The sequence below is a fragment of the Coturnix japonica genome, chromosome 2 (assembly GCF_054131305.1).
Source record: "Coturnix japonica strain WE chromosome 2, WE-NBRP24, whole genome shotgun sequence".
Taxonomy (NCBI): Eukaryota; Metazoa; Chordata; class Aves; order Galliformes; family Phasianidae; genus Coturnix; species Coturnix japonica.
Genome location: NC_140664.1, coordinates 106,965,987 through 106,981,940, shown reverse-complemented (window position 1 = coordinate 106,981,940; position 15,954 = coordinate 106,965,987). Strand labels below are relative to the sequence as shown.

At 35.7% G+C, this 15,954-nt stretch overlaps 1 protein-coding gene across 1 annotated transcript in view; it reads left to right on the top strand.

Annotated features, from left to right (window-relative positions):
- The first annotated feature begins 1,059 nt into the window (after positions 1-1,059).
- Positions 1,060-15,954, top strand: part of KCNH8 (potassium voltage-gated channel subfamily H member 8) — a 151,448-nt gene continuing 136,553 nt past the window's right edge. The window contains exon 1 of the mRNA XM_015854013.3: positions 1,060-1,221. Within this exon, the coding sequence (XP_015709499.2) occupies positions 1,146-1,221 (76 nt within the window). The 5' untranslated portion in view covers positions 1,060-1,145. The remainder of the gene's footprint in view (positions 1,222-15,954) is intronic.

The window sequence follows — 15,954 nt, the reverse complement described above, 5'->3', positions numbered from 1 at the left end:
AGTGTTATAAAACAGCAAGAGAGGAACAGGCATCCCCCCATAATGCACAGTGAGTTTGTAGATTAGGGAGCACATTTTCAATTCTCTCCTGGCTCTTGGGGTCCTGAAGAACAAGGAGAAAGTCTTGTCTTTTCGTTTACCATAGTGGGAATGATTCTACATTGGGTTGTTATCTGCCAGAATACAAAGAACCATGGTATCAAGCCTGAACAAATCACTCATCTGGATGTGAGAGCAGTTTGTGTGTCTGCTTTTTCCTTTTTTTCTTTTTCACCTCCTTCCCAAATTTACACGTTAGACCTCTTGAGCTACTGTTTGTGTCTATTCTCTTTGGTTACCTAAGAGAATATATTCATTCTAGGATTATTTCAGGGAAGAATTTCTAAAGGATGGTTGAGGAAATAACTACGCTGATTTTTGAAAAATCCTCCAGAACTGAAAAATCACCCCAGATTTAAAGAAGAAGAAGAAGAAGAAAAAAAAAAGAGAGAGAGAGAGAGAGAGACTTGGGAGACTACCCTCACAGGTGATAGAACATTCTCCCTGTCCTCCTCTCTCCTATTAGCATCTACAGAGGCAGTTACTATATGTGTTGAAACAGTGATTCTCCTTTAAGCAAAGTGATGTCCTAAGCTTTACCCTGTGATGTTGTTACTCACAAAGCAAGTGTGTTTCAAGCCTAGGGCATCCCCTATATTCCAGAGTTAAGAGCCTCTAAGGCTCAGGTGGGTTAGAAGGAGGTTTGCCAGCGCTGGGGCTGCTATTGCAGCGGTGCTCCATACGTAGGTAGAGAGAGGCTGCTTTTCGCTGCGGGAGGCGAGGGGAAGGGGCTGGGCCAGCTACTGGCCGGGGGCACTGCGCCCCTGGGCGGTGCTCTGCACCTGTGCGCGGCGCTGCGCGGCCGCCCCGCCTGGCAGCCAGCAGCGGGGGGGCGACGGGCCAGGAGCTGTTGAGCGGGGGGACACCCGGCGCCGGGGGCGGCGCAGCTCGGCGGCATCCCCATCTTCCTCATCCCCTCCCCCGTCCCCATCCTTTTCTCCCTCCCTCTGCCTCTTCCTTCCTTTCCCCGGGCGCCCTCTACACTTTCTTCTCGAATCACCCTCGTAGGCAAACTTTGATGGGGAACCTTGCACCACGCTGGAAAAATGCCGGTTATGAAGGGATTACTGGCTCCCCAGAACACCTTCCTCGACACCATCGCCACCCGGTTTGACGGCACACGTGAGTTCGGGCAGGGGCAGTGGGCTTCATCTCCGGGTGCCCAGGAGAGGAACTGAACGAGGAGCACTGTGCTTACGATGGGAGTCTTCTGGCTCCCTCCTCCTCCTTCGAGGGGTTTCCTTGGTACCAGTAGCCGCCTAGGAGAAGGGGGAGGCTAGGTGACTCCCAGACTTCTCAGTCTCTTGCCTGGTTTGTTCTCAGTTTTTCAGATGAAGAGGACAGCTGATGCTTCAGTATGCTTCCCTTCTCTTCCCAGCTCCTGGCAAGGGGGCTCTGGGAGGGTTGGTGCCAGTAGTCGAGCTGTTACTGGCGCCGGGCTTGCTGCAGGAAACTTGTGTGCTGCGATGGGGCTTCCCCAGACAGAGAGTTTAGATTTTTTTTTTATTTTTTTATTTTTCCCTTATCCACCGGTCTCTATAGAAGTTTAATTCCTGTAGAAGGGTTTATCTGCGAATAAAGAACCCTTGAAAGCCAGCCGGGAGGGCAGCGCATCCGCTACGCACATCTCTGCCCGTGGAGCTCTCCTTGGTGCTGCTCCGTGGCCAGGTGCTGGCTTTTCGGCTGGGTGCAGACTCGCTCCTTTACAGCTCTGGGTTAAGGGATGCCCGTACTTGGAGTTTTGGAGTTTTGCTTCTTCTTTAGTGGGATTCACACACATTTTAAAATTAAAAATTAAGATGCGAACTTTGGAAAACTCCAAACCAACCAAAAACAAAAACAAAACAAAACAAAACAAAAAAGCCCCTCCAAAAATCCAAAGTAGAATAAAAACTCTTGAGTTCCTGTCTACTTGAGTGAAAATTTTGCGGTCTAACTGGCTTGCTTCCCCATTGGTTATGTGTCTGTTGACATTATCTCAATGGCCCAGTTAGCATGTGAGTAAGACAATTGAACTCTAATTACTGTACTGATAATTTGTAAGTGTCAGGAAGATAATATACTCCCTGAGATCAATTGCAGAAAAATGTAGAATTGCTTTATAACTGCTCTGCTAGTCTGAATGTACACAGCTAAATATTATTAAGGTCTGTATATAATTGATGCTTGTTTATAAAGAAATCCCTCTTATATGTCAACTTTAAATTCCTTTGAATTAATTTGAATTCAACAGTATTCAAAGTCTGTTCTTCTCACCCCTCCACTCTTTTTATTTCTATAAAGCACAAGAGTATTATTTACTGCATATTGAAGCATGAAGCTCTAATAGGAGTTTTGTTGTTGATACTGTTATTTGCAAGAAAAGCAATTCTTCCCTGCATTGTGCTTAGGAACATCCCCCTTTGCATCCCCCTTTTTGTCATTTCAAAAGACAGAGCACACAGTTTATGAGCTCTACTCACAAATGTGTTGCAATTTGTTTTATTTATAAGATCAAACTGAACAAATAATGTTAGTGATGATGTGAAGGTGCCTTGTTTAAAACAAAACAACAATCACAAAAACACGCTATAAAAATGTCTAATCCTTGTGTTTTCAGTAACACAAACATACAAGTGTGATAGAAAGTTTTGCCTAACAGAATTCTATGAGCAAATATAGCTGTGTTCTTTACTTCTTTACTACTCTTTACTAATCTTCGTAGTGTCAGCTGGGCCAATCTTAAGCAAGAAGGAGCAGACACAGTTGTCTGTTTTAGAAATATGTCATGCTAACAACTGATCTATATTTTCATGCATCCTTTTAAATACATAATTACCTAATCATATTTCTATGTATCTCAAGGAAAAAAAGCAATGCATTATATCTTATTATGGGCTAATTAGGTGTTGCTTTGCAAGTAGAATGTAAGAATTTGGTTTAAATATTACACAAGCCTAATCTAGAAGTTGCCATTGTATAGCTATCAGCACATGAAATATTCACATTAAAATATTCCTTCTTTAACTGACAATTTACTATTATTATTATTATTTTTAATAAAGAAATTCAGTTTTGCAAAATATCCCTACACTTATCTAAGCAGCAGGTAGAAATATAGAAATACTAAATCAAAGTTTGTTTTCATTTAAACTGTCCAGGTGGTAGTGCTTAGATTGTTCAGGTAGTTAAAGCTAGGAATAATAATGATGGCTAATCCCCATAGGAATCAATCCCATGTCATTCTAGTTTCATAAGTGATGCAGACTATGAAAGGAATATAACTTATAAATGGTACTGAACCTGGAGCTTTGATGCTTTGACTCCATAAGCAATGATATTTAGTGTTAAAACATAGTTTTGTGTCAAAGGGCTTTTTTTTCTTGTTGTTTTAACATACTCTGTGGTTAACAGACCTCCTTTCATTTTAAGCCTCTGGGAAGGATATATTATGTTGTCATCAGTGATAGACTAATCCACTAGTTCATCTTTAATCCAGAAGAGGGATAATTCTGTTTCTGGGCAACAGTGCAAGAAAGGATTCTAGATAATAATAGAAAATATGTTTTGCTTAGTACAGAACTATTTAAAAAATCATTCAAACAAATATTTTGTTTTCATTATTGTAATGATTTATATCTAATTTGCAATTAGAAATCACATTGTGATCTACAAATCTCAGAAAAGCTAAGATAGCACAACTGCATGATACTTCTCACAATAACACGTATGTTAAGAATGCATGTTCTTTACACATTTAACAAAATATGTGCTAAACAACTAACTCAGCTGATCTTGGGAAGAGTCCTGAACGTTCAAGATATTAGAAAGATCTCCCTCTGTAAAGCTACCATTTGCTTTTCGTACATGGTAGAACAACATTAAGGAACTGCCTATGGAGATTTCCATGACAGAGCACTTGGGTCTACTTAAGTGCTATTATACTTTACTATTCTTACAACTCTGAATTATCTCGTGTCCCTGCTTGTAGTTGAAGTAAATGTTTTCTCAAAGGTCCTTCATCCCGCAACCACTGCCCCCACCCCCCCAGCCCCAAGAGAACTAAGCACCTGATCATGAAAATGCTTTTTACCCGCTCAGTTAGCAAGACGTTGATGTGGTAATTGCTCTCTCAGGAAAAGAAAACAAACAAACCGTCAAACCACACTTTCAAATGAATAGCTTTTGTAAAATAGGCGGCCAAATAAAACAAAAAAAACCCCACCAGATTTTAAAGACTAAATACCACTTTCAAGTGTTAAAATGTTTCAAATACACGCCTACAATTAACCCCCTCCAAATATTATGGAAGGAAATGTCCAAAATGAATAATCCAAACTTTTGAATAGAAAATCTTCGTGTTTTCATTTCTCATCCTACTTTGGGCTGGGAAAAGCATTCAGAAATGGTTGTGTGGCATGAGATTGTATTCTGTTGTATTTGAATGTGCGTGTATGTCATATATATATATATGGCATATATATATATATATATACACACATAATGATTCTCGATGTAATATTTAAATTGATAAACTCACAACAGAGGTGCCTGTTTCTGAAAACTCGTGATATTTTCTCAGGGTGAAAAGGTAGTAGATTCAGCAAATTACCTCAAGATTTTGTATTTTATTTATTTTGTCTCAAGGATCTGGTTTAAAAATTATTTTCAAGAGCCATTTTAAAAGTTCAAGTTACACTGATTTATGATTTTAAAAATCATATTTTTGTTCAGTGAGTATATTATTACCTGAGAAAATATTAAGACATTGAAATTAGCATGTGGTGTTCTTTTCTGTAGATAAAGAGAAAACAGAATGATAATCCTACTGGACATGTATACAGAATAACATGTAACTCATGAAGTATATCACTTACACCTGAAATTCTAGGTTAATGCTAATAAAAACAAAATTAGACTAGTAACATACATTGTTATTCCAGGAATACAATCTGTATTTGAGTTCAAGATGAGCGTTTGAAATTTAGAAGTATGAATGTCAGTAAAGAAGGACTGTGGGTTTTGTTGTTTGTTTTTTTTCTTTTTTTTTCCTTTCTTTCTTTCTTTCTTTTTTTTTTTTTTTTTTTTTTTTTTTTTAAATAATGCAAAAATATTATTTTCAATATTACTTCTGCTTGGGATTTTGTATGTGAGTTTTTAAAAACCTGACAGTCTCATTCTCACTGCACTGTATGAGGAACTTTCAAGTTCTTTTTTTCTAGGAAGATTTTCCTGATGCTGTTTTGCAAATCTACATTTTTTTTCTTCTCTAGACTTGCGATACCAACTTCTTCTCTGTTAAATGCTTAAATTGAATTGCCTTATTATTTCAGCATTTCTTTTATATTTTCAACAACTCTTTTACCCTGTTTATATTTTCTTTTTTGCAGCTATCAATTGTACAGACTTTTTTTCTTTAATATAAAGCATATGTACTTAGAAAAGAGCTCAGAGCAACAAAACAATAGACATATACCAGAAATACTGTCTTAAGCATATGTGTGCCTGTTAGCAAGGAAGACATTACATGCATGAACATATAACAGTAGATCTGTAAAGGTAGAAGTTTACAGAGTATTTACTCCTGTTTGTATGTTATGATGTGCTTAACTCTGACATAGTGCATTATTTTTATAGAAAAATTGCTTGTACTGCATTAGCTGTGTCCTGAAAAAAGGCGAATACAGGCAATTACGTCAGTAGTTGCACATTTTCACAAGCTTACCTTATGATGACATGCTAAAATGACCACAAGAGAAGAACAACTAAGGAATAATGTACTCCCGAAGTGATGTTGTTTCCTTCTCACTTACTGCAGAAAAAACTAAATAAATAGGAAAGAAAAATAAAAAAGAAATGGGAGGAGAAAAAAACACAAAGTCCTTCTCAGCTGAAGACAGGGGTGTGACTTCCTAGACAGTAAGAACAATCTTCTTTTGGAGATTTTCTTTCCAAGTTCTTCTGTCCCCTTTGATTTCCCAGGACTGAAAATAGCATTCAAAGTTTTTAGAACATGAATTGTTCTTAAAATACTAGCATATTCCACATTAGACATAACATTAAATATTTTCTGAGCATCCCTAAGATTCAATGCTGAGCTTTCAGTCACTTGAAGGAAAGCTGAAAACAATTGCATTATGGAAAAATATTGATATCAGATTATGTAAAAACATCCGGAATTCTTTTGTATTTTATACTTAATAAAAGCAGTGCTGCTTCCTTATTTATCAGTGGTATCTGATAGGAACTATACTGCATAAAGAAGGAAGGAAATAAACAGTAATGAGAATAGTTAAGGGAATTCTGAAATACTTTTGAAGTGTTCCTACTCATGTGGGATGAAGGAGATAACCGAGACTGTCCATCTTTGAGAAATTAAGAACAGTATTACATATGTAAGTAAAATAACTGACATAGTTTTTTCATAGAATTTTGAATGGCAAAGGACAGTGTGTGAAGTCATATTTTTGTTCAAAATGGTAATATAAAACAGAATTTGAGTAATTCTTGACCTAAGTTTGCTCTCAGGGAAGCCAATAAAAATTTTATCCCTGTGAAAACCAAAGTATTATTTAAGTGAGAACAGAAGTGTTCTGGCACAAACCTTATTGTGGTGTCAATAGAATTTTGTACATTCCTTTTAAATGCTTTTAACATACTTGTAGATAAAGTCTGTCTCTTCACTGTGTTACTTGAAAAGACACACTTTCTTATCCCAAATGTATGAAGGAGAGTTCTGATCTGGTCATATTTGCACTTATTTAATTTCTAGAATGACAAAATTGTATTAATACAAATAGCTTGCTTGTTGTTTGTTTGCTTACTTTTTTTTCTGTTTTCCCTAATAGAAGATATATCTTATGATGATAAGAGTATGTATCTGCATAGATCATCCCTTTCCTTACATTTTGGAATTGACAAATGTAGAAATATGGTGGGAATATGGCTTTATGGGAAAATAATTATGAAGGAAAAAATTCTTTTTGGAAGGTTGAACAAGTTCTTCACTGTGTAAAATAACTATAACTAGATAATAATAAACACCGTATTATCAATAAGTTGATTTATTTTAAAATAAGCTCCAGATGAAAGTACACAATATTTTAATTGACTTAGTTTTGAATATAGATTAGTTTTGTGAGATGATTGGTCAGTCATTGCATTTACCAAACTGGATTGGTTTTTTATTAAGACAAGAAACTGTAACACTGCAAAGTCTGTTGACAATATAAAAGATTGGAGATTGGACATCCTCTTTTTCACTTCAAGGACTGTAGGAAGAAGGACATACCTTGTGAAATCTGATGTTATGGAAAAGTGTTAGGCATTTCAGTAGCTAAAAGTTCAATGTGGAAAAGTATATCTAATAAATATTGATAATGACTGAGCTATAAATTTTCCAGTAATAATAAAAACTTAACATGGTCACTGATGCTCAGAGGAAAATATAGGTGGTGAGCATTGAAATAATTGGGCATCATGGAAGGAAAATTGTGAGAAAACAGCTCAATTGCATAGAATATTTTGACTATAGAAAGACTTTACTGTGGTTTGGTAAGACTTAATCTATATTCAAAGTTTTCTGGTAAATAACTATGATTTTAAAGCATATTTTGTCTTTACTGGCCCTGTTTTAGGGAGGGATATATCATAATGTCATCTTAGGCTTAAAATATTATTTTATTTATTTATTTATTAGTAGTAGTAGTCTTGCTTGAGAATTTTTGAATTCAGTTGAGACTTTGGCTCTACTGCTACTGCTTTAAAGAGTATGGATATGACAGTGGTTAGATTTTACTGTGCTCCATATATCTATTACCAACAATTTTTTTGCCTGGAACAATAGACCTTAAATTATACTATATCGAATCTTTCTCTATGTAGAACTGGAATCTGACATGAGCTCTGTGACCTCACTATGCAGTATGAGGAAAAACTTGCCAGATTCGCCCTCTCCACACTTACAGGTGTACTAGTGGCTGTGCTGGTTAAAAACTTTAACAAATTTTCTGTTGGCATTATGCATTAAAGTTTTTTTGTTGCTTTTTGAATACCTATAAGAGCTTGACATTTTCCTTTCTTTTAATCTATTATTTTAATTTGCAAATTCATTAGCAATTACAAATAGTTATTTGTTAATTCAGTTTTGTACCTACAACCAGTACCAACATGACAGATAGTAACTTTGGAAGAAAAAAAAAAGAAAAAAAAGTGGGTCATTCTCTTTTAGAATGCATTAAAAACCTTAAGAAAAGTAGATTATAAGTGAATTTAAGTAAAAAATTGATTTAGTCAGTTTTACCTACAGTGTGAACTGGAGCTACAATTGATTTGCAGAGGACAGTGCAATCTCATGGGATAAAGTGCACAAGTCATCTTTAGCCAAGGAAGAGAAAAGGATGAAGCAGCTGTGAAAAAGCTGTGATTGACTGATGGGATTGCTGAGTGAGCAGTGGGATAGAGCTTTAAAATGAACTAAATGGCAGTAGCACTGCAGGAAGCTTGACTTCTAACAGAATATGTCTGGAGAAATGCTACAGTGAATGAGCATGGCCATGAGAGGATTAAATGCATTATCTTCTCTCTTCTTAGGATCTGTGCTCTAACAGTGCAGTTGATGAAAAGCTGTTTGGTAGTTTTGGTTGTCATAGGCAAATGGATCTTCATTGCCTTGTTGATTATTGTCTAGCTACTAAAACCAAAGAATTAAAGTCTGTTTTGTCATGTTCCTGCTATCTGGTGGATGTGGGATAAGGAAGCAACATAGATAGGATAATCCTGCTGAAAAAATAAAAATTTGCTATGGCATTTGCTTTTTCACTATTACTATTTCTTCTTCTTCTTTTTTTTTAAAAAAAAATTTTATCTTTATTTTTATTTTTAATAAGATCTACCTTTATAAAAGGAATGAAGATCCAGTACTACTGTGGGTTTGTTGATGATTTATTTCTTTATTTATAAATATTTATTAATTATTTATAAATAAATATTTATAAAGCCTTAACTGAATTCATTTTTTTGTGAGTATGTGGCTGACCAGATAACACATTACCTTATTTCATCATAAACTTGAATCTAGAATATCTAGAAGAAATATTTAATTTTCTGCCAACCACCTCCTACAGGAATAATCAATTCCGACTCTCACAATTCTTATGGAATCATAGAATCTTTTGATTTGGAATGGATCTTTAATGGTCATCCAGTCCAACGCCCATGCAATGAACAGGGACACCTACACGTAGATCAAGTTTCTCAAAGCCCTTTCCAGCCTGATGCTGAATGTCTCCAGCAGTACACCTTCTACCACCTCTCTGGGCTACTTGTTCACTGCCTCACTATCCTTATTGTAAAAATCTTCATTATATCCAATTTAAATCTCCTCTCTTCTAGTTTGAATTGAAAAAACAATTCCTCTTTTCCTATCACAACAGATCCTGCTAAAGAATCTTCCTCCCTCCTTCTTACAGCCACCCTTTAGATATTGAAAGGCCACTCCCAGATCTCCCCAAAGATCCTTCTCCATGTTGAACATCCTCACCTCTTTCAGCTTGTCCACTTAGGGAAGTGTCCCATCCCTTGTATCATTTTTGTGGCCCTCCTTTAGTTGTGCTCCAACAGGTCCACATCTCTTCTATACCAAAGACTCCATGTCTGGACTCCAGGTGAATCCTCACCAGCCCAGAGTAAAGAGGCAAGATCACCTCCCTTGCCTTGTTGACCAAGCTGCTATTGATACAGCCCAGGATACAATTTGCTTTCTGGTCTTTGAAGGAACATTGCTGGCTTGTGTCCAGCTTTCAATCCTCGAGTAGCCCCAGATCCGTTTTGGCAGGGTCTGCTCTATTCTTACTACTCCCAGCTTGCATTGGTGGTGGGGGTTGCCTTGACCCAGGTGCAAGACCTTGCTCTTAGCTTTGCTGAATCTCACAGTGTTCATCTGGACCTGCTGCTAGGGCTTGTCTAGGTCTCCCTGAATGGCATCCCATACCTCAGGTATGTCAACATTGTTGTCATTCACAGACTTGGAGAGGATATACTGGATCCCACTGTGGTTGTCATTGATGAAGATGTTAAAGAGCATCGGTCTCAGTACTGACCCCTGAGGGACACCACTTGTCACCCATCTCCATCCAGACATTGGCTGTCGCCCTCTACATACAGTCTCTCAACCAGATCAATGTCTGTTGAATAATCCACCTACAAAATCCATACCTTTCTAATTTGCAGGAAAGGATGCTGTGTGAGAATGAACTCCAGAAAAATGATATCAGTCACTTTTCCATTTTCTTGGAATGAGTTATGGAAGGCAATGAAGACAGAAAAATGTATATTTTAAATATGCCAAGAACTGTTTTTCTGCTTCTGATTATAGAGCTTTTCCACTTTAATTGTTTGGAATCTATGGACAATAATGTCACTGATGTATTTAATACATAGAAAATAAGAGAACTTCGAGGAAAAAAAACACCATGAATTTTCAAAGCACTTGAAGTATCATTAGAGACATTAACTATTGCTATTTTCAGAATTCATGCTTATTACATTGATTAGTAATTTTTATTGTTTGTTTAGTTGGTTTTTGTTGGTTTTGCAGGTTGTTTTTTCTTTTTTTCTTTAAAAAAAAAAAAAACTGGAAAATTTATGCTGTAATTGTAAAAACTAAGATCATATTTTCAATCCTTCATTGGTTTGCAACATCTACTTGCTATCCTTCACCTTACATTTAGACTGTCTCAGACAGGCAATTTGAATTTGTTTTCAGGTAGGGATTCATAGTTTCTAAAGTGTGCTGTAGCAAGAGCCACTAAGTTCAGGCAACACTGTGGGTAATCCAGTTGTTCTTCTAAAGTGACAGGAGATATGAACAAGGATCTACAAGACAGTAGAGAGAAGAAATACTTCAGCCTGGAGTTTAAATTCTTATGTCTCTCTCAAGTAGGTCGTAAAGGCTGCTCTGGTTCTCATGTTTTTTATATGTCCTGCCTCCCTCCCAAAAGTTTCACTGGGTTGGTGGTGGCATGGATCTGACCAAACAGCTCCAGATTTCATCCTGGTGATGAACAGTCCCAGCTTAACTCCAGTCACGCTGCAGTGAATGACAGTGGCTCAGCACTGCTTCCCATACAGCTGATCTACTCCTGAGGCAGAGGCAGCAATCAGCGAAAGCAGTCAGGATGGACAGGTGGAAATTACTGAAGACATTTCAACTCATTAGTTAAAATTCTTATGCTAATAAGACAGGCAGCTGTTGAGACGTTTCATATGCTATGAGCAGAATCCAGATGGGGACCTGTAGTTTTGGTTCCAGTTACAACTCAGTGCTAATAAGCAGTGCTGAAGCAGATAAAGGAAGCAGTAACTTCTGGAGACGTACACAGATTCTTTGTTGCCTAGCTTTAGTTGGACCTGTCTGGATAGTTTTGTGTTTTTTTTCCCCTTTTAACCTGACTAAACAGAATTATTACATATTAGAAATGTGATCCTCTTGACCCCTACAATGTCTTCAGAACAGTAATTATCTATCTGAAACTTTGAAATCCTTGCATTTCAGGTATATTTATAGATATATGCTGGATATATATATATATATTATATTATATATATTATTATATATTTTATATATATATATATATATATAATATATATATATTATTTAAAGAAGAAAGCACGCTTTTAGGAGAAATATTTCTAATATTCATTATTCTACTGAATCAAGCCTTAAGGGGATGAGTGACAGTTTAACTGCAGACCTTCTGTTTTTTCCGCATTTGTGAATAATTTTATCATTAATCACTTCTACTATCTTTTTTTGTTTGTTTGTTTGTTTGTTTTTAACAAAATCATAACCTGATGTATCCATCTCATCTGCAATATAGCTAAACACTGAGGTAAGCACTTCAGACATATAGGTATGATCACTCAGTAATCATGAGATCAGACAGTCTCTATCATAGAGAACAACAGAGGGGAAAATAAAGAAAGAAAAAAAAAGAAAAAAAAAAGAGAGAGAGAGAGAAAAAAAGAAGAAAAACTGTTGTTATATGCACCATAAAGGTAGGTGAAAATTATAAATGAATAGTCCAACTAGCTGTCTCACAACTGACAAGTGAACAGTACCAGTGTCTTTTCCAGGAAAGAAGGAGACCAAGTTCATGGAATTATTAGCCACAGAAATAAATAAATAATCTGGAGCTATAATAATTTGTCACCTTTAACCCTCATTCAACTTTTTAGAACACTTCTTCCTTTTATGAATTCTCTGTAGGTAGGATCTGAAAGGAAGAAAGACAAAGGCCAAAAAGCCCAATGACAGAAATGCTGTATGATCCATGCCATGATGGATAGATTTTAATAAGCTAAGTTTTAGGAGATGAGTGAAATAATTACAAGTAAAGCAAAGAGGTTAGTATTAATTAGGCAAATTACACTCAGATTATTTTCCCCAGCCTAACATGTCTGACATCATTTTCTGTGGACTGTCATTAAAAAAAAAAAACAAAAAAAAAACCTTCCAGGTGTACAATTAAAGTTTATAAGACATATTCTGCCACCTTTACACACCCTGTTTTATTTTGGGCTGACTTTATGAAATGAGTTACATTGAAGGGGGAGGAATAGATTTTTATATTCATGGTATGAAGGTATTGTGTCCCAACATTTTAATACTCAGAATTACATAAAATGTATTGTTCATATTTGATTAAAATGTATGTGGTAATTGTTCTAAAAAAATGTTTCTCTAAAGTGTAGTTAATGGGAGTGAATCTTCATAATGTTGTTTCTTAGTTTGATAATTGCTATATTTGCAGATATTGAAATGTAATGTCTTGCTATGCAGAGCGCAGGGATTTAATTTTGTCTGTTTTACTGCTTAGTGTATTAGAGCTCTTTGCCTAGCCTTTAATGTTTTGGTGTTAATTTATCATGGCTAATTTCCAGTTTTCAGGGAAAGCGACATAAACTAACTATAAAAGAATAGTAGGTGCTTGCTGATAACTTCTCAGACTTGTGAAGCAAAGCCTGTGTCAATAAAATACTACAGTAAATGTACAGGTAGCTTGGTGGTGAGAAAATGGAATCTATGCTTTTGGACCCCACAAGTGTCTTCTCTGGTACATAAAACAGTACCATCTTTGACTATATGACAGAAATATATCTTGAACTGAGGACATTAAGTTGCAAATGTTCTCCTAACAGACTCGATGCAACTGCATATCATACTGATTTCATGATACCTATTGTCTAATAAACTCAGGTGCCAGATTAGTATGTGATTAGTAGATCAAATGTCAAGGCTGGTAACTACATATACAGGGTATACATCTGACAGTAAAGGGGCTGAAGTACTCTACTGCATGAGATTCTGACCTACATACTGGGATTAATGTGTACAACCTAAAAGCTCTTTTCTGTATTATCAAGAAGTTAAAATTACCCTTAGGAATAAAGCACGTTATATCCATAGTAATTCAATTTCTTTCTGTAAGTGTTGCTATTCTCCACTAAGGAATAGGCTCGTTGTTCCTGTTTGAACTCACTCTTACAATAAAGCTTGTGATGTTACTATGGGAAAACATCATGAGAAACAAACAAACAACAAAAACAAACAAACAAACAAAAACAACAAAAAAACACCACCCTGTTTTCATTTTCTTGCACATGGTAATGATGTTCAAAAAAATTTCAGGACCTCTAGATGCTTCTAAATAGTTAGGCTGCTCAAATTATGTGATAAATGTCTTGGTAAGTCTTGACAACAAAAGACAAATAGAAAAATTAACAGAATGAGGGATGTATCTTATTTCTTCAAGTGTAAATTACTATCTGAATTACAGTTATGAGAATTCCACTACAAAAAACAACCATTACACCATATCTATCCCAGTCTTGCCTTAGGAAAGGGCTGCATTTCACACCCTTAATTCTTTCTACAGGATAGTTACTTCATATGAATAGATAAATGTACATTAAAGGCATGTTTCCATCCTTACCTTGTATTTCCAAATTTATCTTTGTAAAAAATATTCTAAGAAGACAGACTAACAGAAAATATTTCAGCTAAATTACATTGGTGATATATGAAAGAAGAATTCAAACACTTAGGTAATCTAGAAATAGAATATAGAATAGAAAATAGAATAGAAATAGAAAATTTCTCTATTTTTCTAATCATGGAACATTCTCAATCACAGTCATGAAAAGAAATGAAAAGGATTTTTCATGACAAGTTATTTCTAAGAACACACATTATGATTTAACAGAAACTGCAAAGAGGAATTCTGTCTTTACTTGCAATGTATATCTTCTATTACATTAATGATCCGTGAGCAAGACTCATAAGTGCTTTTTAAACATCCAAGATATAAAAAGTTCCTGTAAAAATGTTCTTAGTACTTTTAAAAATGTTTTTCCAATAATGCAGCCTTCAGACTAAAAGAGAAAAGACATTTATGTTTTTATTAAAAATTTAAAAAAAAAAAGAAAAAAAAAAAAAAGGAAGAGGAAGAGAACACAATGAACACAATGAAATGACTATTAAACAAGCTTAAAATAATTAAAACCAGGCAATAATAGATTTCCATATTTTATTTTATCACATTTAAATGTTGGCATTCCTGATTTGCTATCTTGTAATATGGCACATTCTGTTAAACTTCAGGGAAATACAAAGAGTCAGCAGTGCTTTTTTACTGATACTGACTCAGCTTTCTGAGGCACAGCCAAATTTGTTTTCAGTCAACTGCCATGTCTTCTATAATGCCATTGTACCAGCATAGTTCTTGATTCATCTGCCAGATAACACCTCTTGCCAGTTATGGAAGAGCTGTCCCCTAAGTGTGGGGACATTCAGCTGTTGTCTTGTTCACCAGACTAACTTGTTTTATTTCCATAAATAATACACGGGCTTCATAGATGTCAGGAATTATGATCAAGTCTGAATTCTTTTCCATAACTGGTATGTGAAGTAATTTTGTATGCCAGAGAACCAATGAAGCTTCTTTTTTTGTTTGTTTTTCCTCTTGCATTTGGGCTCCTGTATGAATAAAGTCCAGGTGACACTGAAGATCTGTGAGAACCAAGCATGAATAATTTCTCTCCTGGCTTTCCTGGCTACAAGCATCTGCTTGTGGCACCTCAGAACCCTTCAGACCACCCTTGTCTTCCTTATTAAATACTGATGAGGACAAGCAGAGGACTCAGTTTCAAAAAAGATGGATTTTGAAGGGATGTAGGGAAAGGAAGAGGGTTGGGTTAGGCACACATAGGGAATACATTCATGTTTGTTCATTTTGTTTTCTTACTGAAAACAAACAAACAAAGAAAGAAGCAAACAACAACAACAACAAAAAACAACCAAAAACCAGCAACAGATTAAAGCTTTTTTGAGATATAGAGCAAGTATGAGCAATCTATACTATTTTAATATCGCCCTTTAAGGCATGCTTAGCTGTAGTAATCTAACAGGAACATTTGGTCTTCTAATTCTCAAACTGTTGCTGCAAGAGAATAAATGAATCAGTTAAAATTGTGAGATGTATAACAGCCATTTCTGGTAGGCATCCTTCTTGATATTATAGATATGAAGCTTATCACAGCCTTCTTCCAATTTTAGCTAGCAAATTTCTCAATGTCTCCCCCATAAGTTTGAACAAAAGGACTGAAAACGTATTTGGGAGTAGACTTTGAGTGATTCATTTGACTTAATTTCCTGATTAAAGAAGCTCTGAAAGTTACAGTGAATTTGGTAATTTGTTGTTGTTGTTGTTTTCTTTTGTGTTTTTTTTTTTTGTTTGTTTTTTGTTTTTTTCATTAACTTGTTAAGTTTTTTACAAATGTAGAAGGAGCAAATGCTGTTCTCTCTTCTGACTGCAG